The sequence below is a fragment of the Leuciscus leuciscus genome (genome assembly GCF_965113295.1).
Source record: "Leuciscus leuciscus genome assembly, chromosome: 20".
In the NCBI taxonomy this organism is placed as follows: Eukaryota; Metazoa; Chordata; class Actinopteri; order Cypriniformes; family Leuciscidae; genus Leuciscus; species Leuciscus leuciscus.
In genome coordinates, this window is record NC_138744.1 from 16,622,797 (window position 1) to 16,645,954 (window position 23,158).

At 43.0% G+C, this 23,158-nt stretch overlaps 1 protein-coding gene and 1 long non-coding RNA gene across 2 annotated transcripts; one reads left to right on the forward strand and one right to left on the reverse strand.

Moving 5' to 3' along the window:
* Positions 1–2,838: 2,838 nt before the first annotated feature.
* On the reverse strand, positions 2,839–4,131 carry LOC309483122 (ictacalcin-like). The gene is made up of 3 exons (XM_082148768.1): positions 3,980–4,131; positions 3,272–3,402; positions 2,839–3,086 (listed from the first exon to the last, which is right to left on the reverse strand). Exons 1-3 carry the CDS (start codon positions 3,984–3,986, stop codon positions 2,943–2,945), a joined length of 282 nt encoding a protein of 93 aa, XP_082004894.1. The 5' UTR covers positions 3,987–4,131; the 3' UTR covers positions 2,839–2,942.
* Positions 4,132–4,291: 160 nt separating this feature from the next.
* LOC309483124 lies at positions 4,292–22,487 on the forward strand. Its single transcript, XR_014200499.1, has 3 exons — positions 4,292–6,544; positions 20,891–20,984; positions 21,575–22,487. It is a non-coding gene; the product is annotated as an uncharacterized lncRNA (long non-coding RNA).
* The last annotated feature ends 671 nt before the right edge of the window (positions 22,488–23,158 follow it).

The window sequence follows — 23,158 nt, forward strand, 5'->3', positions numbered from 1 at the left end:
ACATCTGCTCCAACAGCCGGAACTGAACAGGGTGTTTGCAGGAACACTCAAGGCTTTTTGGAGGGTGGTCTGGCCGCAGCAAGACTTAACCCTCCCTTCTTCCTGTCTGTATGATCAGGACTGCTTCAATGGCTCAGGGTCCAGCATAATCTTAGGCCGGGGACCTTGACGCTTAGGCCGGAAGTATTTTGCCTGATGAGGGCGCTGTCGTCACTCAGGCACTGGTGGTGGCTGAGTGACTGCAGGCGCTGGTTTGGCTGGTTGCTGAGTCGGCATAGACTTCTGCCGACTCGAAGCTGCGGAGCTGGAGCACTTAGGCAGGAAGTGTTGCAACGCTCAGCGAAGCCGTCCACCGCGGGGCCGAAGAGACCAGTGGAGGAAATTGGTGAGTCGAGGAAGGTGGTTCTATCCGAGTCCTTGATCTCGGTCAGATTAAGTTATAAGTGGTGCTCCAGTACCACTAAACTGGCCATGGCTATTCCAATAGCATGGACGGTGGCTTTTGTGGCGTGCAGGGTCAGGTCCGTAGCGCTGCTGAGGTTGCAAAATGCGGCTGGGTTCGGTCCAGACTCATCCATAGACCGAAGGAGCTTTGCCTGGAACACCTGGAGGACCGATATGGTGTGGAGGGCGAATCCCGCCCAGCCAGAGGACGCGTAGGCGTAAGTCATCCTGCACGGCTTAGATGGATGAGCCACCTTGGATTTCCATCCAATAGCAGTGGGTGGGCAAAGGTTCACACCCACGGCTTCCTCTAGGGGGGGCAGCTTCTCATATCCCCTCTCCACAGTGCTGTTGATGGTCGAGAGCGTGGCGGAAGTAGAAGTGCGTAGGCAGGCAGAGTAGGGGGCGTGCCATGACTTTGTAAGTTCTTTGTGAACTTCAGGGAAGAACGGTGCAGATCGCTGACGAGGGGCCTGTTGGAGCCCCGGCAGGAACCAATCGTCCAGGCGGCTGCGTTTAGGCTCCTCAGGGGCAGCCCAGTTGAGACAGAGCTCTTCAACAGCTTTAGACAGGACGCGGATCAGCTCGGCGTCCAGTCCAGCTCTGGCGTCGCTGCATTCTCTAGACGCCAAGGGGGTGGGGTCATCCACTGAGCCTGACCAATCCTCCGTGTCCGAAGCTGCCTCTACGGATCCACCGAATGAGACGAGACCGCTCGCATCAGACGGGTAAAAAGCACAGGTGAAATCTCTCTCTGTGGAGAAAGTGAGGCACGTGGGGTCTGAGCCGGCGTGAGCTCTCTAACATCCAGTTGCTCAACCCTCTGGCCCCGCTGTTTCTTTATCCAAGGCTCATGGGAGAAAGGAAATGGGAAGGCGTGAGGGGCGGAGACGCACTCTGAAAAGAATGCGATCCGAGAGCGGAGAGCTGAGAGAGGCATGCTTTCGCAATGAGAGCAGCTTGTCTCTGTGAGCTATGCCCAGGCAGGCGACAGACTCGCTGTCCTTTTCATCAGGATGCAAAGGGGCTCTGCATGTGCCACATTTGAAGCAACGTCACTTATGAATATTATTATTAGACCTTTTAAATGTTCTTCCGACTGGTTGCCCACTAAAGCTACAGTAAGCAGGGTTGAGCCTGGTCAGTAGACTTTCTGGATGGGAGACCTCCTGGGAAAGGTTGCTGCTGGAACAGGTGAGTGAGGCCAGTAGGGGTGGTTCCTAATGCCCCAGTATAGTGATGGGGACACTACTGAACAAGCACTGTCCTTCGGTTGAGACATACACTGAGGTCCCAGCTCTCTGTGGTCATTAAAAATCCCATGGCACTTCTCAAAAGAGTAAGGGTGCAACCCCGGTGTCCTGGCCAAAATCTCTTCATTGGCCTTTATCAATCATGGCCTCCTAATAATCCCCCTCATTTGAATTGGCTCTATCACTCTCTCTCCTCTCCACCTATAGCTGATGTGAACACACTGGCGCCGCTGTTCTGTGGCTGCCGTCACAGCATTCAGGTGGATGCTGCACTCTGGTGGTGGTTGAGGAAGACTCCTGATATGATTATTTGTATGTAAAGTAGTATATAGTAAAGCGCTATATAAGTGCCTCATTCATTAAAATGAGTCACTGAACACTTGCATAATATTTGTGCAGTTCTACACCAATTAACATGACATATTGAAAAGGAGATAAACAGAAGGGAATTGCCTACATCACCCATATAATATAATATAATATAATATAATATAATATAATATAATATAATATAATATAATATAATATAATATAATATAATATAATAAGCTCACTAATCTTCCATTATTGAAACAAATTTCTGTAGCATTGTTTAGAACAATGAAAGGTAGTGACCACAAGAATACCAGTACAGATACAGAGGGTCACAATCACATTTTTCTACTGAGGCCGCTATAGGGGAGTGGGAGAAAGACATGAGTTTAGTTTCAGCATTCCCTGGCATTGTTCTCAACAGCAGCAGACCACATAGCAGTCGGTGTTCAGAGACAATGGGCTGGGATTCAGGAATGATGCACAAAGTCTGTGACCCAGACTAAAATGCATGTTTGAGCTGTCTGAACTGAAAGCAACTTGCACTGACATATCTTAAAACATGCCATTGTTTTGTCTCAAGATAGTATTGTTTTCACATTTCCTTGGAAATGATCAGTCCATATATGTGTCACTGTTATTTTATAGTGTAATTTTACAATTCATTGTAAGTATGTTATTATGTTAGCAGTGTCAATGGAAAGTGAACGTTTCCATATGAAAACAAAGCATAGTTTTAATATATCCATAGGATTTAACCGTTTAATTAAACTGCAGCCACAAACACAATAAACACACATTTACAGTTAAGAACACTCACACTCACATATTGTAAGAATACAGTTTTAATTCAAAACATTAAAAACATTTATTCTTTTCTTTTTTTCAGATGTACCATAACTTTACAGACAAAACCTTTCTGTAAGGACAAAGTTATTTACTCTTAGTAAAATAATCATTGCAAAGCATAGTGATGCAGGCGATCAGGGTGACATACTCCTGAAAGTCCACAACACCATCAGCATTTGCATCCAGATCCTTAAATATCTTGTCCAGAGCTGTCTTGTCTTGGGTTTTCTTTAACAAACACACACAAAAGCGTAGTCAGAGACACAATCAGTGCAGTGATGAATCAAACGGCCCATATAATGTTATTTATTTAATAAAAAAATATATTTCATTATAGAAGGAGCGATTTATGTCATAATGAAAAGAGGAATTATATTTTAAATGGACAATGAAACGATTATGTAGAAACTCACTGCAAATATGTCTCCTAGCTCTGCAGTGAGCAGGTCCTTCAGCTCGCCTTTGCTCAGAGTCAACTTGTCTCCCTCTTTTCCTGAGTATTTATGAAAGACTGCAATCAGCTGAGCCATCGCTTTCTGAGTATCTGTGAAATTAGAGTGATACAAAATAGGTGCGTCATTAATAACAATAATCAAGCAAAGGCTATGTGTCCACAACATCCAAAATTATTAGTAGCGGAGATGTCAAAAATACACATATGAAATGTCACGCCCAGCAACAGCATAACAAACAGTTAAAGTTACACCCCTCTGGAGTCAAACATAAGAAGGAGGAGAGAAGGGATGGACCTGTAATTGTCTACAGAGTGGGAGTTTTCAGAAAAGGGGGGGATTAAAAACGACAGTTTTGATCACGGCCAACACCCTGCACTTACTCTTTAATTAAGACAGAAGTGAAAGATAGAAAGAAAGAAGGAAGGAAAGAGATCTACTCAATTTTGTCATTTTATCCACCACCAACTACGAAAATGGGTAAAATTGACAAAAGACATATCTACCAATAATTTAATGGTTGAAAAACAACAAAATACTGAACAAATCAGCCTATTTATCAGAAAATAAAGGTTGCAAGAACGCTTAACACATTAAATACAGCAGCAGTGCACTACATTACACTTAGTTCACTTTAAGCAGATAGTAAAAAAATATAAAGTCTCTTACCTGACATGGTGTAGCAGAAGTTCACGGTGAGCAAGAAGTAAAAGAAAAGGAGACCAAACGAGTGAGGACGGAAGGGACAGACTGACTGTTATATGCAGTAAAATGCCACACCCCCCGAATTCACCCTCCCACCATCCCAACCCTTTAACCACAAACACACCTACATTCACATACCTCTCTCTTTTACTCTGCCCTATATGCTCTCTCATTGTTCACTACCTTAAACCATTGAAACTCTTGTTTACACTGAGCTTGTATAAAATGAAGCAGGTGTGTTTGGCATTTCTTGTCCTTGTAAAGTCTCTAACTCAACTGGTTAAACCAGCTCCTGCAAATAAACTGACAAAACCTTATACTTGAGCCTTTGGACAAATCCATTGTCAATACCTTCCCCTGACTGTCAGTGTAAGATGGGCGTATCTGAGAACCACTTTAGTGAAACTGGAATCACTGAAATAATCTTATAATGCAGAAATTATATCTAATAGTGAGTATGTTGAAATGTATGTAGAAACTTTTTTTTAAGGGCTACTCGTTTATGCATGCATATGCATGTTTGCTGGTATACAAAACTGCTCAAAATGAATGAAAATGTGACGAAGTCTTTAGCTAAACGAATACAGATGTATCCATCAAAATGATCATGCATATTTTTTTCTTTACGACTGGTAATAACTTTTACATAAAAACATAGATTGGTCTAATTTTAATCCCATGTCTAACTGCTAGTTGGTCAGACTAGTTCTTAAGACACATTCTTAACATAAAGGCTGGATTTATGCAATTGGCAAAATCAAATTTTTCATAGCTAAAGGGCACAAGTTTAAACCATTAGGTAATGAAATCGCACACTGTATGTGTCATTAATCAGAAAAAGATGTCATGAATATACTGCTTTAAGTTATGTTGCAATCATAATGGAGTTGCTCCAGCAGTCTTAACCAGCCATGCATGGTTTAAATGCACAGCATTACTGTCTATTATTCTAAGAAATTCTAAAAGGCAACAACACATAGAGACTATGCCTGCTTATAGCAGTCAAAAGCATGCTTATCTGCACTAAATGTTGTGGAAGACCAACAAAAAATGCATATCTCATATTGCAATGCTTAATGGGAAGCATGTTATACCACAAAGCAGTGATTAAAAAATTATTTTGTGAAGTACATTTTGCTAGAGCATTTTAGATTCCTAGTATAGATTCAGCCTGCACCTCAAAGTGGAATATCAACAACAAAGGGGGAAAAAAAGGGGCAAAAAAAAATATATATATTGTCACCGGGACAGTATCCTCAAATGTACACCTTTGTACCTAATCTACCCTAAAGAGTGCATATTAGAGTCTTAAAGGGACAGTACATCTAAAAATGAAAATTCTGTCATAATTTACTCACCCTCATGTTGTTCATAACATTTTATGACTTTCTTTCTTTCTTTTTTTTCCCTTCTTTTTTTTTGTAGATACAGTGAAAGTTAGTGAGGGCCAATGTTGTTTTGGATCCCATTGACTTTCATTGAATGAACAAAAACAGTCCTTTACAATCTGCACTATCCCTTTAAGGTACTGATAGCAACACTTTAGGAGTATATAAGGTACAAATGTATTCCTTTGTGGGTATTGCCCTAATAACAAGATGTTGTACCCCTAAAGAGACAAAAATTTACTTTTTTTTTCTGACAGTGCACAGCCAAACAAAACTAGTATTCACACAAAATACTATATAAGAGGAGAAATAAGGAATACTGTATAAAAAAAAGAAGAAGCAAAAATAGCATTCATTCTGATTTGAATGAATGCTACTAGATGGCACAGTATAATGTGTATCCTGTTTTACAGCTGTGATGCGGAAGTGTGGGCTTACACTAGTTGTACACTAGCTGCAGCTTTTATTAATAGCAACGCACTGCTGAAAAAGTGATTAAAGAAATAGATGGGAATAGAGAGAAAAAGGGAAAAGGGGAGGGACATTGCATGTCAAACCAACATGAAAGTCCATGTGAAAAGCATTCAAAAGTACTGGTATTTCAGGACCAGTCACCGATTTGAAGACAGAGCTAGAAATAAGAGAAGTCAGGGAGGGAGGGAGGGAAAGGAGGCGGAGGAGATGACTGGCCTTATTTAACCTCTGTGTTTGGTGACTCATTCGAGTAGAATTTCAGTTTTTTTTTTTTTTTTTTTTTACCACAGTTGTTCTTTGTGCACGTTAATGCATTTAACTTTTTTTGGTGTGCTGTTTATTTCCCTTAAAGGGATAGTCAGCAATTAAAATGGCAAAAACAGCAATTTTGTCATCATCTACTCACCATTCTTTAAAATATCTTCTTTTATGTTTTGCACAAGAAAGTCATACAGGTTTGGGACTACAAGAAAGAGTTGATAAATAATTTTCATGGGTGATTTGTTCCTTTAAATGAGTGAGAAACATACACACATGCACACCTATGTGTTCGTGCAATGGCAAGTTTGATGCAGCAGCTGGGAGAAGACAAACAAGAGCTCATGATTAAATCTCATGCACTCTGTGGCCAGTTTCCTCATGAGTCACCATCGAAAACAGTCTTTGGGTAAGTGGGACCTCCCTGGCGCCATTTTGACCACGAGTGTTAGTTAGGGTCGGCTACAAACTCTCAGTGTATCACAGTGTGAAAGCGTGCAAGCGTGGATGAGAACATGAGAGAGGACAGGACATGGTGGAAATACTTGTTCTGGCAGGAGGTTGGCCTTTCTTTGAAGATATGTGTGTTGTTATGAATAAATGTTCACAAAATCATGGCACAAATTCATTCACTTTTCATATCAAGTATAAAGAAGAAAGTTATTGTGTATAGAAAGGACTTTCCTGCAAGTCAAAAGACATTATCTTTGCTCTGATTGGCTACAGTTGGCATGAACCACTTATTATACTGTGCTGACATAACTAGCATACAAAACACACAAACATCATGACAAACAAAATAAATATCCCTCTCCTTCCCATTCATATATGAAAAACAGACATCTGCAAAAGGCCTTTTTCATAAAGGTCAGGTTGAGGCAAGTTGTCACATGTTTTAAATGTAAAAAAAATATTATGCAATTTATTAATAATATTTCTTTGGCCAAAAATTGTTCGATTCTTTAGTATGCTAACTTCTATGTTTTTGCTGTTTTGTGAATTCTTTCGTATTATATAATTGTTTTGGTTTTGAAAGGAAGGGTTATGTTCTGTTTTTCTGTGTTTTGTGCATTTAGTCTAGTTTTCCCGCCTGTTTGATTACTGTGTTTGTTGCCCTGATTGCTGATTTAAGTCACACCTGTTTGGAGTTTCTTTGATTATCTCCATGTGTCAGTTGCCCTTTGTTTTCCTCATTATTTTGAGTTGTTATCTTATCTGTGTTTTGTTTCCTGAGTACATGAAGTTTTATTTTGAGTTTTGTAGAATTAAAGAATATTCTGCTGTGCTTAAATCCTGCCTTATATTTTCCGTGTTTGCAACCCAGCGTGACATAAGGTTTGTGCCTAAACATAACCCTACCCTGACAAATATTCAGTGTGACAACTAGTCTACACTTCTCTTTCTTAGCCTGTAGTTCTCTTCAATGAGAGCCATTTCCCAGAGTACCAACTATAAGGAGATCATTGCATAAATTCAGATCAGCCTAACAATTCAAACTATGATGATTGCCAAAGAAAAAAAGACACTACCATCCGATCAGCTGCAAAGGGAAGCACACAGGGACTTCTTTCATCACAAGTTAATTACAGAGGGCCTGCTTGTGTGACTCAGACAGTTATCTAAAATATTTCTAATATAGCCCTATGAAGGGAAGCATCCAACCCTGTCACACAGCTGAGGGTGTGTGTGTGTGCTTGTGTGATGAGGCCTGGATTGGTGTGAATTTTAGGGGCATCTGTGAGACATTTTTCTGAAACATTTTGATTGAATGTTTGTCTAATGTTTTTAAACGTTACTACTTGCTACTTTGTTTCAGATGGTTCAGAGAACATTCAAAAGTAACATTCCCATAATACTCGCAAAATGATAAAAGAAAGCATTCCCTTAATGTTTTTTCTAACGTTCATATAATTTAAAAAAATATATACATTCTTAAAATAATTTAAAACCTGGATGCTTTTGAACTCTCTAAAATATTCAGAAATAATGTTTTGTTCTGACGGCACACTGATAGGTCCTTATTAACTCGATCTGCTTGCAATCATATCATTCTCTTTAAGGCACAGCTGATTGGTTCCTCCTTCAAATACTTGGCCAGCTTTGCAGCACGCTTTCAGAAACCCTCTACGTTCCCCAGACAGTATAATGATGTAAAGTCTGATTAATTTCCTCTTTCGGACAGTTCGTTTCAATGAACCGGTTCAAAATAACGATTCATCGGTTCCTTACATCATTAGCAATTATGTAACAATGCATTTCTTTTCTAACAACTCAGTGTCATGTTATATCAAGGAAACATTCAAATTAAGTCATTTGTGTCAACGCATATTGAAACATTCAAATAATTTGTTTATTTATTTATTCAAATTTATTTGTGTGAACGCAAATAGCTTATTATTGCCTTTCATTCACTTCAGGGACTGTGTACATTACAACATTTTATACGTTTTGGCGTATAAAAAAAAGTGGGTAACTGAAAACGCAAACTTTCAAAAGTAGCCTACAAGTTTTTGAAACCGGTCTCCATGTAAACAACAAAACTGCCAATCTGTGAAAACAATGACATCATTCACATGCGTATTACATGTTCAATCTAAATGTTTCATCGCCATCGCAATGTTTCATGGCCACATTCATGCAGAATACAGTGTTCTCTTACGAGAGGTACTCTCGTACTGCGTAAATCTTACGCTAGGGGAAAATCTCTTTTCCGCGAGATACTGAAGCCAAAAAATTATCCTTAATTTTGAAATAATGTAAAACGCGTTGCGGCAGCATGCAGACACAGGCGAGACGGCTTGTGCGCCTATTGGCTGCCCTGCGGCAACTGCAGCAGCCTATCGATAAGGCCCACTCGTGACGTCAGCTCCAATGGGGGCGCTTCGCGCCCAATATGTCACGTCCCGCCAGAATGGGCGTGGTCTAGGGCTATAAACATAGCTTCGAGAGGCTAGCTCACTGATTTTTCATCTCTTCAGCGAAGCTCTCGCATCGCTGGATCCGGAGAGAAGCCGCGCCGTCTGAAAAAGCCTTTCAGCGGGACGAGTCGACACTCTGAAGCCGCTGGCCGCGCCGCCTTCAGTCGCCTTCCTGCTGCGCTATCCGGCGTTATATCCTTTCTCTGCTACTGTGTTTTGTGTATGTGTGTGTGCTCGCCGCCGCGACACACACTCTCATTGCACTAAAAGAGCCGGGCGTCTTTTTCAAGACGCCCCTTTCCTGAGGATCACGCAGCTCTCGCGCTCGCGCTCGCTGACGGCGACCGCCCTCACTGCGAGCCAGTTACTGCCTGGTGACTCTGAGGACTCACCTGGCATCCTTCTCCGAGGCTGCTCCTCCGCCCCCCCCCAACCCGCAAAGCTCGCCGGTGCGCCCGCTTGCCTTGCCTGCTTGGGGGATGATACCTGCTCTCCCTCTGTTCGAGCCGCGCAAACCGCGCCGTTCACAGGGGATGTCAGGAGCGGACGGTCACGGGGCTAGCTTTCTCTCTCCCTCTGTTCGAGCCGCGCAAACTGCGCCGTTCACAAGGGAGGCTGGAAGCGGACGATCGGGGTTAGTTTTTCTTTACGTTACAAGAAAGCTACCCTGCCCTTGCGCCCCATTCACGCGTCACTCACCGGCGAAAAGACAACTCAGTTCCCTGATTAGGCGACTGGAAATATCAATATTGCAGCAAACGAGCCTGTTGTAACACGCACGCTTGCAAGCAAACGCCGAAGAAAACATGTTGACGCTCTCTTATATGCTCATGCATCTATACACCTTTGTGTTCCCCCCCTGTGGCTCAGTGGCGGAATCTTAGGTTTTTCGCACGAGAGACCGGGGTTCGAATCCCGGTCTAACGGCAGATATATTATGCCGCCAATGCTTCGCTCTGTCAGTTCCCTGAAAGGCGACTGCAGATGTGCATTTTGCAGCCAACGAGCGCGCTGTACAACCCGCTCGCCTGCACCCAAACACCGTTTCTATGGTTCCCGTGCATCACTGGCGAAAGGAGAAAAGGGTGTTTTTAGCCCCGCTGCGGCCGGGCCGACCTCCACTCCTGACACATTTCTCATTCCCCTCTTAAGTTCAGGTGACTGGAAATGTCAATATTGCAGTGAGCGAGCCTGTTGTTTTGCACGCACGCCTGCAAACAAACGCCAGCATGTTGACGCTCTTTGATAATACTCGCGCTACTGAATGTCTATGTGTCTTCCTCTGTGGTCCAGTGGTAGATCGTCAGATTTTCACGCGAGAGACCCGCGATCGAATCCCGGGTCTACCGGCAAAACACACTTTTTGCCGTCAATTCTCGCTCTGGCAGTTCCCTGAAAAGGCGACTGCAGATGTGTATTTTGCAGCCAACGAGCGCGTGGTACAACCCGTTCGCCTGCACCCAAACTCTGTTTCTATGGTTTCCGCCTCTGAAGTTCAGACGACTGGAAATGTCAATATTGCAGTGAACAAGCCTGCTGTAATACACGCACGCCTGCAAACAAACGCCAGCATGTTGACGCTTTCTGTTTCTATGGCAACTTCTCGCTCGTTCAGTTCCAGTAAATGCGACTGTTCCAGTGTATTCTGCAGTAAACAAGTCGGCGAAACAGCCCGCTTGCCTGCACACAAACGCCGCTTTTACGGCTACCCAGATAAATCCCATAAGAGTGTATTTTCTGGTGTCCCGGCCACGGCCGATGGTGTTACGAATGTAGACGAAATTCCTACACACAAACACAGCCCGTCACACAGGGCTCGCGCACATGAAATCGACCCAGGTCGATTGCGCATTAAACGTGGTAAATGTGCCCACTGCCCAGTGCCCACAAACACTACGTTCCGCATATCTCAAGGTTTCTGTAAAAACAAAACCAACGTGCAATCGCTCTGCTCAGGCGGACAATGCTCTCAGTGTTGTAAATGTGCCCGCTATCCCGCGCCCACATTCACACATAGACATGACAGGTCCTACGGGACTCGCCCAGCCCTCCCCTCTCGGTTGACCACCGCAAAGGAGTCGAGCGCGGGCATTCTGCCCGCTGTTATCAGCGCGCCCCCTGCCTCGAAGCGCAACGCTTATGTTACAGCACACCGAAGCCCCTCTGTCGCTGAGCGACCAGAGCGCGCTCCGCATTCAGCCCCTAGCCATTCGTGCAGATGCATGGGCAAGGCTACCCGGGGGTTTTGAAGTGGGTGCTAGACATTATAGAAAGAGGCTATTCGCTACAGTTTCGCCGACGCCCTCGCCGCTATGTGACGCGCGTCGAAGCTACGGTAAAAACAGAAGTAGCACCACCTACTTCGAGCCGAAATTTTGAAACTGTTGAGCAAAGGGGCCATAGAGCCTTTATCTCAAGCTCAGAGTGAAGGAGGGCTATACAGCAGATACTTCCTGGTACTGAAAAAAGACGGGGGTCTCAGACCCATACTAGATCTAAGGCAACTGAACAGAGTGCTTGCGAAGCAACAGTTCGGAATGCTCACGACCAGAAAAACCCTCACGCACATTCGCCGAGGAGATTGGTTTGTGTCAATAGATCTGAAAGACGCATATTTTCAAATACAAATAGCGTCACGTCACAGGCGACGTTTGAGATTCGCCTTCGAGGGCCAGGCATATCAGTGCTCAGTCCTACCGTTCGGCTTGTCTCTTGCCGCTCGCACCCCTCAGACTACAGGGCATGCGAGTATTGAACTACTTGGACGATTGGCTGATTCTAGCTCAATCTCACTCGGTGCTCATAGAGCACAGGACCATTTTGCTCGATCACCTCGAGAATCTGGGTCAATTGGGCGAAGAGTTCTCTGTCTCCCAGACAGATAATATCTTTTCTGGGCACAGAACTGGACTCGCTGTCTATGATAGCGCGACTGTCACCAGAGCGCGTACTAGACATTCAGCGCGCAGCGAGCTCAAGAAATTTCAGAGGATGCTAGGTCTCATGGCCTCAGCATCATCAGTACTTCAGTTGGGCTTGCTTTGCATGCGCCCGCTACAGTTCTGGCTGAAAGCGCGAGTACCGCGCCGAGCGTGGGCTTCCGGTCTGCTTCGTCTCAAGGTCAATCAGAAATGCATCGCAGCTCTGAAACCTGGGAAAGCAAACGACTTGTACCAATCAGGTGTTAGCCTGGGGACTTCCTCGAGTGTGAAGGTAGTGTCTACGGACGCCTCCACCTTGGGATGGGGAGCACTGCTCAAGGGCAGACAGTTCTTCGGCCAATGGTCAGAACGGGAGAAGCTTCTACACATAAACTGCCTCGAAATGTTGGCAGTAGACAACGCACTGACGCGTTTTTGTCCCTAAATACGAGGACACCACGTCCTGGTCCGCTCGGACAACATGTCAGTGGTGTCCTACATAAATCGCCAGGGCGGCCTCAGGTCCCGAAACCTGCACAGGCTGACAGAACGCCTCCTGGTGTGGGCTCAGCGCAACCTGCTCTCGCCGAGAGCAGCGCATGTGCCAGGGCTCCTGAACGTAGGACCGGACAGACTGTCCAGAAACAATGTTCCGACAGGCGAATGGCCTCTACACCCACAGACAGTCCAGCTGCTGTGGAAGAAATTCGGCAGAGCGGAAGTAGACCTGTTCGCGTCTCAAGAAAACGCTCACTGTCTGGAATTTTTCTCCAAGAGCAGGGACGCGCTGGCTCACGTATGGCCCCGCCGCCCGCTCTATGCCTTTCCTCCCGTCTTTCTCCTGCCTCAGGTGATAGAACGGATCAGAGAAGGATGCTCAGTGCTACTCGTAGCGCCGTTCTGGAAAAACCAACCCTGGTTCCCAGTTCTGATGCAGCTAGCAAGCACTGCCCCATGGCCAGTGCCAGTGAGGAGGGACCTCCTCTCTCAGGCCAAGGGCTCGTTTTGGCATCCGCGCCCAGAGCTGTGGTCCCTTCATGTTTGGGCCATCAACGGGTACCCGCTGACCTCCCCAAGCGGAGTGTTAAACACGATCACGCAGGCTAGAGCTCCGTCTATGCGACGTCTCTATTCCTCGAAATGGTCAGTGTTCTCCAGCTGGTGCACAGCTCGTGGCGTGTCGCCCCTAGACTGTGGGGTGACGGAGGTTCTCTCCTTCCTACAAGAACTGTTGGACAAGGGCAGGACCCCTTCCACGCTCAAAGTGTATGTGGCGGCCATAGCAGCGTTCTCAAAAACAACGCTGGGTCAGTCAGTAGGAAGGAACGATTTAGTCATCGTCTTCCTTAGAGGAGCTAAGAGACTGAATCCTCCCAGACCTCCCTCAGTCCCTGTATGGAACCTTTCTACAGTGCTGGAAGCCATGAAAGGTGACCCATTCGAGCCTTTACAGACGATTGATCTTAAACACCTGTCTTTCAAGGCAGTGTTTCTTCTGGCTCTCGCTTCAGTGAAGCGCACAGGGGACTTACACGCGCTCTCAGTAAGCGCGACGTGTATGGAGTTTGGGCCTAATGACTCAAGAGTTATACTCAAACCTAAGCACGGTTATGTTCCAAAATCCCTCAACACACCGTTTAGGGCGCAGGTCATTCCCTGTCAGCCTTACCGGTCTCTGACGAGGAAGGAGACGCAAGCTTCCTTTGCCCAGTCAGAGCATTAAGAGCTTATGTGTCTCGCACGTCTGTTTTCAGACAGACAGAGCAGCTCTTTGTTTTCACTCTACGGACGTTCTAAGGGACTTGCCGTGTCGAAACAGAGCCTATCCAGTTGGATAGTTGATGCTATAGCGCTGGCTTATACCTCTAAGGGCTTACAGTGCCCATTTGGAGTCAGAGCACACTCCACGAGAGGCGTGGCCTCGTCGTGGGCTTGGTCTAGTGGGATTGCCTTGCAAGATATCTGTATGGCGGCAGGCTGGGCCTCCCCGTCTACATTTATAAGGTTTTATAACCTAGAGGTTCCCGCCTTGCAGGCTAAGCTGCTTTCGGTCTAAAATCGGTACTGTCTGCCCTGATGTGTTCGGGCCAGAATACTGAAACTGCTTGAGCAAATGCTCGCTGTTGGATCGCGCAGCTCTATGGGCAGTGTGTAAGACCCACTATATTCGTCAGTCCAGGCCGGGGGTCGCCCTGACTGTACGACACATCATCAGTATAACTGCTCCTTATAAGATGTTATATTATTACAGGAATGATGCTATTCTAGCCACTCTTTCCTGGGCTCTCTGTGAGTCCCTTATGATCATGTACTATATGAGCCCGGGCACTTGCCCTTGGGACTTTGGTGCTGGATCTTAGCATGCACGGCGTTTTACACTGTTTCCCCTAGCGTAAGATTTACGCAGTACGAGAGTACCTCTCGTAAGAGAACGTACTCGGTTACTAACGTAACCTCGGTTCTCTCTAGAGAGGAAACGAGTACTGCGTATCTTGCCGTGCCTGCACACGCTCTGGTTCGCTTCGGCGATGAAAAACCAGTGAGCTAGCCTCTCGAAGCTATGTTTATAGCCCTAGACCACGCCCATTCTGGCGGGACGTGACGTATTGGGCGCGAAGCGCCCCCATTGGAGCTGACGTCACGAGTGGGCCTTATCGATAGGCTGCTGCAGTTGCCGCAGGGCAGCCAATAGGCGCACAAGCCGTCTCGCCTGTGTCTGCATGCTGCCGCAACGCGTTTTACATTATTTCAAAATTAAGGATAATTTTTTGGCTTCAGTATCTCGCGGAAAAGAGATTTTCCCCTAGCGTAAGATTTACGCAGTACTCGTTTCCTCTCTAGAGAGAACCGAGGTTACGTTAGTAACCGAGTACGTTTTTAGTCGTTTTCGCAGATCCTTGTAAATGGGGAACGTTTTGACAATGGTGTCATCTGTACGCGTTGAAAAGAAGTTGAAAAACTTCTCAATTGAAAAATAAGCATACCATTGTCCTGTAAACGTACCCTAAGTTAATGGTGTTTGTAGTTACAGTTTCATTTGCGGATCCTTTATGTCAGATACGTCTGACCAATATTGAAGAGCCTACATCTTGTATAAGATTCCTAAAAGTTTCGCACCTACAGCACACATTACAACACGCATTGATGCACAAACGTGGATATGATCTACATGTCTAAAGTATACAGAAAGAATAACCCAGTCTTTTAAAATCCTTGATTTCACAAATACGACATAAAATATAATCTGCATGCACAATAAACTATAGTAAAATGCATCTCTGAACAGAAGGTTTCTGCTGGTTTTAGCATATTTCCAGTATGTGCCTCAGGCTGGCATCATTTCGTAAACTCACTCATCACTATCAGCTCCTCTGTAATCCTCGGCAAACTTCGACACTGGTTAAACCGGCTTAGTTGGTTCTTTTTGTTATCAACCCGAAACTAAACTCGATTCAGTTAAATTAGTCGGTCGGTTACTTCCTGAACGATTTGTTTAAGAATCAAACCATCATTAGTCCTGATAAGATCTGCTATTGTAAACCATGTATGCTGTTTTGTACAGCAGCAGCATGTCTTACTTGCTCTGCAGCAGCAACAGCAATAACCAACAGCAGCAGCAGCGTAGCAGATCTCTAGACCAAACATATCAACATTGTCATATCCATTACCATGCCAAACACTCCGAGAGTTGTCATGACAGAAATAACTTTATGGGAATGTTAGAAAACTGTTCCCAGAACATATTTTTGTTAGCTAGGTAGTGTTTAGGTATGAATTGATGTTTCCTGTATAGGAAACGCTTTGTGTTTTGATATTTAACTTCTATTCTTTTGTACATCAGAATGGAAAATCACACACAATGTTCACACTGGCCTCCACCTCCCATGTCTCTCTTTGTCTCTCTGTGTTTCCTCCTCTCTCACCCTTTCTCTCTCTCTCTGTGGGCTGATAAAAGAAAATGTTTTCCTGCTGCCTGCTTCTCCATTCTGGCACACTGGCATAGTAAAGTTATTATACAGAGGAAATCCTCCAGTTTTAAGCGGTTTGTCCTGTGCTGTTTTCTACTCTCTTGCGTGCTTCCATTATGTTTTCTCTGCTCTTGAGTACACTAAAAATGAATTTTGTCTCAAGTGAAGTAAAGTCAAATTAAGTTTTGCTTAGTTGTAATTTGCACAGCTTACAATCAGATTGAGACAGTTACACACTGTACAATGACACATAAGACATAGCAACATATCTATCAATATAAAATATAAATCAAGTATATAGAATAAAATCTGATTAGCCTTGTATTAGATTCTAAATGGGAGAATCAATGAATTGATGAAGTTTATTGAATCATTGAAATATTTTAACTGTCTTATGTGGATTTCGATAGAATATAGGACTTCCACTACAACAATCCTATTAAGACCTGAGCCCTATCACCTACCCACTACACAGAGCATCCTCACATGGTGAGGAACGTTTCCAGTTATATCTCCACGTGAGCATGTGATCATCCTTCATAGCTCATCCTCCAAACTCCTGCGTCACCAAGGTTACGTACAGCCTAATCCTGATTTTGTTGCATCACGCCGGAAATACAAACTGTAACTGTGTCAACTGACACAAACTGAAACTGTTCTGCGCTATATGGTGATAAAGAATATTGAATAACATTCTAATCAATTGGAATTCAAAAAAAGTCAGATGAGGACCGTTTAATTGCCTTTGTTCAGAAACATTTACCTGCAACAAACTATCCAATTTTTCCCCCAAACAAATGAAATGAACCATTTATTCCCTCTTATCTAAAATACTATCTATTTGGAAAGCAGTTGACTACCAATCACGCTATTTAGGGAACAGCCAAAAGTGTGAGTGTGTGTTGTTTGTGAGTGTGATTGAGGTAGTGTGGTATTGAGGTTTCTCTGTGTTTCTCACCTCCACCATTTTCCCTGGCTAAGTTAACTATGACCATCCAGTCATCTCTCACTAAACTTACCGCAAGGTCAGCAACCCATTTTAAACTTTCCACAGGATGTATGTTTTTTTTTGGCTTGCTATACCATGTGAGCCATTTTTACACAGGGAAAGTCAGCATGTTTCTAAAGTACGCCGAAATTGTCAAGTCACCTTCATTTATATAGCGCTTTGTTTCAAAGCAGCTTTAATAAACAGGAAAGTAATGATCAATGATGCAAACTGAATTCAATTCTTCTGTAATGCAGCTCTAAAGAGACAATAGTGTTATTGTTCTGCATGCTGAGCTCAGTTCAGTGTTGATTCGGTTCAGTTTAATAACTGTGTTAAGTTAAAGGTGGGGTATGTGATTTGCAAAACGGCCAGCAGATTTTGAAAATACACAACTCAAATGGTCCTACCTTCTTTCCTTTGACTCCACCCATTCAAAGAACATGAGGGGTATGGGGGGAGGGGGGGATGGTACGACCGTTTGATTGACGCACTTACTGTCCAATGATTCTAGGTGGTCTTGGAAATGATTGGCTGGAGTTTTTCGAGTCCTGCCCGTTCCACAGATGATTAAATTGCTTAATTTTCATTTCACTGCTTCTAACTCAGTGGCTGTAAGTGGGTTAGGGAATAGGATTTCAAGTGATTTTGAAAAAATGGCCAAAAAAGAGAATTACATACCCCACCTTTAATTATTAATGAAATGAGTTCAATTCAGCAATAAAGCAGCTCTGCCGAAAACAGTGATGTCATCGTTTAGCTCAGTTCAGTTCTCATCCAATAGTGTCAGTGCATTCAAGTCAATAATATGCCAGAATATTAAGTGTCCCTAACTAAGCAAAGGTGACACTGGCAAGGAACCCAAACATCATGTGACAGAAATGGAGAAAAAACCTTGGGAGAAAGCAGGCTCAATCGGGAGACCAGTTCTCATCTGGCAAAACCAACAGACATGGTGTGATGATGATTACAGTCTGCATCACAATTTTATTTTACTGTAGAAGCACCTATACATTTGGAACTTGAGTTTTTTTTTGCATTTAATTCTGCATTAATAGAAATACATGTGCAAAATGATCATGCAATCAGTAGGTCTCTGCAGAGTCTGCAAAATGAAGGTGTGTCGGACCCCTCTGAGACTAATAGCCCTGGGGTCTCTGTTAGTCTTAATAGGGCTTTTCACACTGTGCTTAACCACGGGTTATCATCGTTCTAAACACCGCTTTTAACCCAGGGTAAAGGAACGTTTCACACTTGTAATTTAGAAGGGGGGTTAGCACCGTTTTTTACCCGGGGTTATGAAACCTAATGGGGTTATGTTAACATTGTGGTGCCAAACTTGTACAGTGTGATACGATGCAGTGTTAGAATGTTATAGCTAGACACTTTTTGTGTGTGTGTGTGTTTTGGACAGTCAAGGAAACACTTTGTATTGTATAGTAAATTCAGCGTTTGAAAGGAAAAATGTCTAATGCTAACCGAAAATGCAACAATTTGAGTGAAGAAGAGACCGTTTCCTTCATAGTCCGAAATGTCCATTCATTATACGAGGATGCACAACGCGTTCATCCAAACAATGACAATGACATCGCAAATATGCAAATGAGACTGTTAACCCATGGTTTAGGAAAGTACAATGTGAAACGTCATTTTATGAGTACCCTGGATTAATTGTTAACCCTGTGTAAATTATGAACAGTGTGAAATGTAAAGCAAGATAACCCAGAAATCCGTTTACCCGGGGTTTAGAATGACCCAGGGTTTACTATTTCAATATGAAAAGCCCTAATGTAGCCCTGCTTGAACAGTCACTATGTGCACCAATTACCTCCATTCACTTCTGATGTTCCAGTCAGAAGCCTGCGGTCAGTATTCGATCTGTATATGTAATACTTTTCCCATTGCAGCTCTGAAACTTTATATTACAGCATTATTACAGTGACAGTCTTTCTAGGGTAAATCACTTTTGTTGTTGTAGGTGTTTTCTTTTTTGCTACATGGATTTATGTAAATGTGCATTTTAAACTCTTGCCTATATTTATCACCTCTGAACATATATGATTTTTATGCTTATATTTGTCTGTCTTTGTTCTGTGTTTTTGTTCAGTGTCTTTGTTTGCGTTTAGTTGGCTTTTAACTGTCACCATGTCACCACACCTAAATCATGCCAAAGGAATGACATGGGTGGGGCAGCAAATTAAAGATCAAGTCTTCAGTGACTGGATCTTTAGTCTTTAGTCTTTAAAAGACTGAAGTCTTTAGTGCTCTGAATTTTGTTCTCTTCTTAATTTAAATAATGGATTTATGGAAATGCACCAAAGGGAAATTATTTCCTGCAAGTTATCAGGCATCTAAACGGGATGAGTCACCGCCAGCCAGTATTTGAATACGGTTCAAAGTCATGCATGTACACCTCATGCAATCATCTAGACTGTTTCACATTTTAAACAATCAGTCTCTTGCAGACCCAGTGTGTTCTGACATTGAGTTACAGCAAATGACCTTCCAGTAAGAGATTAATGACTTTATAACATTAATAATTGAATATGCAATGTACTGTAGACTACAAGTCGAAAGATTAGACATATACTCAATCTCATCATCAACAACACAGTAAATGCACTCATGCATTTGCTAAGAATATACTTTTAAATCTATAAGTGTAATACAATTGTACTGTTATGGTGCTAATTAGGTGCAATTTTCCTCACATTATGACTTTTTTTCCAGGTTTCATCATGTGGGGTGCAGAGTATTTCTTCCAAGCAAAATGCCATCTGTCCTTTGTAAACAAGCCTAATTGAGATGCTGTTTGTGTGCTTTGTGTGTTTAGGAACACGTGGGTGTGTTCACTCTTACCTGTGACTGCTATACAGGTGTGGAGGACAGGGACTGCACTCTGGGAAAAACAATATATACTGCAGAGAGACAGGTGTCCCTGCAGGAAGTTTCCATGCAGCATGCTTCATGAATTTATTGATATAATACATATAGTGCGGCTTAAAATGTATGTGAACACACTAAAAAAAAAAAAAAAGGAAAAAAAACCCCACTAAACTACTAAACTGTTTGTTTTCTTTACATACAAGCACAACATTTAGTTGCTATTGTGAGTTTACAAAAATAAAAGTAGTTACAGTTTCTAATGATGCATGATAAACACTTATCTGCATGACCAAAAATGATTGTTTCCATTGTTATCAGGAAAACGCTGGCGTCTCCATGTTATGTAGTAGCGCTATGCTTTAGCTGCCACACTCCGCACAAACACTTGCGCTGCATCCAAAATCGAATATTTCCTTACTATATAGTATGCGAAAAACAGTACGCCAACTGTATGTCCGAATTAGTACTCGAAATAGTAGTCATAAATAAAAAGGAATAAAGTTCAAATTCAAATTGTAGTAGGCCTACCTACACAGACCGTGCAGGATTTCGGACCCACCGTTGCGCACATTTGTTTAGGTTAACGTTGGAGCGAGCGGCCAAGTTACTTACATGTTTCAAATGATAAACCATATTTGAGGTTGATGGATGATAGGTGAATGTTCGGATTTCCTGCCCAACATAGACTGCTGTAACAAGGAAACGCAGTTAACTATATGCCGCTCACGGACTGCGTGACTTTGCCACTTCCTGTGGAGTGGTTTTATTTAAGTGACAAAGCAACTAAAATATTGGTCGACTAAGCCTCTTCTCGTCAACTAATGTTCAGTCAACTATTAGGGGGCATTTCAAATAGATTTTTATTTTCTCTGTGCAGGTACATGTTGTAACGTTTTGGTACAGCCTATTCGTATACACAAATGTGAGAAAAGAATTTGTGGCAGTTGCCTTACAGGTTTTAACCTGCTCCTGAAATACACCTTGGCCTTCTAAAGCTGTTATTATGTAACAATCTATTATCTTGCTCTTTGACTGTTATATTGGGAATTTGAATATAGATTTTTTTTATTACAGTCCTAAATTTCATCTTGGGTCTGTAAATGTGACATATGAGTGGCTGATCGCCTGACAACAATCAGCTAAGCTGGATTGCCTATAATCAAAATGGGTGAGTTATTTGCCTTTGCACTGCAGCAGAAACGTCAATTTGAATAAGTCAATGAGATACTTCAAACAAAACTGCCTCCTGTCAGCACACCTCTGTTTGATCTAGGCCTTTATAAAATACATACACGATAGGGCAAGGTAGGGTATAGGTTAATTGTGATTGTGTATATTTTTTTATTTGTATGAATTTGATTAAAATATAGCATATTGATGTAAATTTAAGAAAGATTTAAATTCTGACTCTTTCAGACAGACTTTTAAATTACTTTTTCATAGGGTAGGCCTACTTTACCTAAAACATGTTGTGAATTTTAAGGTTACTGTACATTCACAGAGGATGACAGCATGTGTAAAAAGGAGGTGTGACAGAATCATTTGTGCCAAAAAAATGTTACAAAGCGATTATCCTATTAGAACATGTTTGCATGCATGTTTGCATGGAGCAAGTAGGTCAACTGCCATAGAGTACAAGAGTACAAAAAGTCCAATTAGAAGGAAAAAAAAATATTTGTTGCATTCAAACATTTTTATATACACTCAAAAATGTATTTATTGATTAACTGAATTGAGTAAACTCAACTAAACTTGCAGGAGACCTCTGCACAGACCCCTATGGCCAGCTTCGACTCCTCCCCAACATATGCCGGTGTGATATATCCCAATCTTCAAGCAGAACGAACTGGATGGAATATTCTGAATGATACCAATCCCAAATCTGACTTGTGATGCAGCCTGGAATTAAACCATAGTATGTTGGTTCATTTGGCCAGATGAGAACTGGTCCCCCGATTGAGCCTGCTTTCTCCAAAGTTTTTACTCCATTTCTGTCACTGTAGAGTTTGGGTTCCTTGCCACTGTCACCTTTGGCTTGCTTAGTTGGGGACACTTAAAGGGGTGGTTGATTATGATTTAACTTTTCTAACTTTAGCTAGTGTTTAAGTTTGCTGTTTGAGCATAAACAACATCTGCAAAATTACAATGCTCAAAGTTCAAAGCAAAGGGAGATATTTGCTTTTAAAGAAATCGCTTTTTAAGGACTACAACAAACGGCTGGTTGGGACTACACAACATTCCTCCCGGCTTAGTGACATCACCCACCCTAAAATTTACATAAACCCCGCCCCCGGAACACGATTTATAGATTATCATGACAGAATATGCTAATCAATGACTAGAAAATAACTACACATAAGCTACATAAATTCATCAACTAACCATTCAGAAACGTCCTGTTGCATTCTACATGTTGTCAATTCTTCTTGAGTCTCTCCATCATTGTCTGAATCCGGTTTGAACATAAAAGGCTAAAAGTTTTTGAAAATAGGCTTGTTCGACATCATGCAGCTCTGCGCAGACCAATCGGCGGCTGACTTGAAGCAGTGCATGCCGGTTAGAAATTTTGTCCGACTTGATACAGGGCCGACGCCACGTGACTGTGACGTATGCCATCAAAGTACCGCGAGAGCAATTCGAGAGTAGCCAGAGAACTCAGCCAGCGCAGCTTCTCAAGAGCGGCTGCACTGGGCTGCATGTGGGCTGATGACAACACAGCTGTTCCACGATTGGCCGGATTCACCGAATGACAACGATCACGTGTGTTTCGTCTTTATTCACCTTTAGTTCCTCTAAAGCTCTCAAATCAGTTTATTACAACAGTAAACACTCTTTTCATGTCGTTGTCATGTTATATTGTGTCATGTTTATCAAATTAAAACTGATTAAAAAAAGTAGACTCCACTTCATTGATAGTAGCTTATGTTGAACTTTATTCTTGTTCAAACAGACGCTGTATGAAGCAGTACATAAAGTATTGAATGAAAATGTCTATGAAACATCTGTGTATTATTTGGCAAATATTGCATTTATTTCACTGCAGCTGTGGTAAAGTATGCAAACACCACGTGAGCGGTCACTACGGGAACCAGAAAGTGTCCGGCTTCACGTCTCCGTTTGCAGCTCCTCCCCGCCTGCACGCGGCTACTCTCGCCGATCGGTTACATCCAGCCGCAGCTGATGTCGAACACACCTATTGTCAGTGCAAGCTGTTGAAGCTCCGCCCTCTGTGCTGGGAGCAGCAGCTCATTTGCATTTAAAGGGACAGACACAAAACGGTGTGTTTTTGCTCACCCTCAAAAATGGACAATTTTAACATGCTATATAAAAATATCTGTGGGG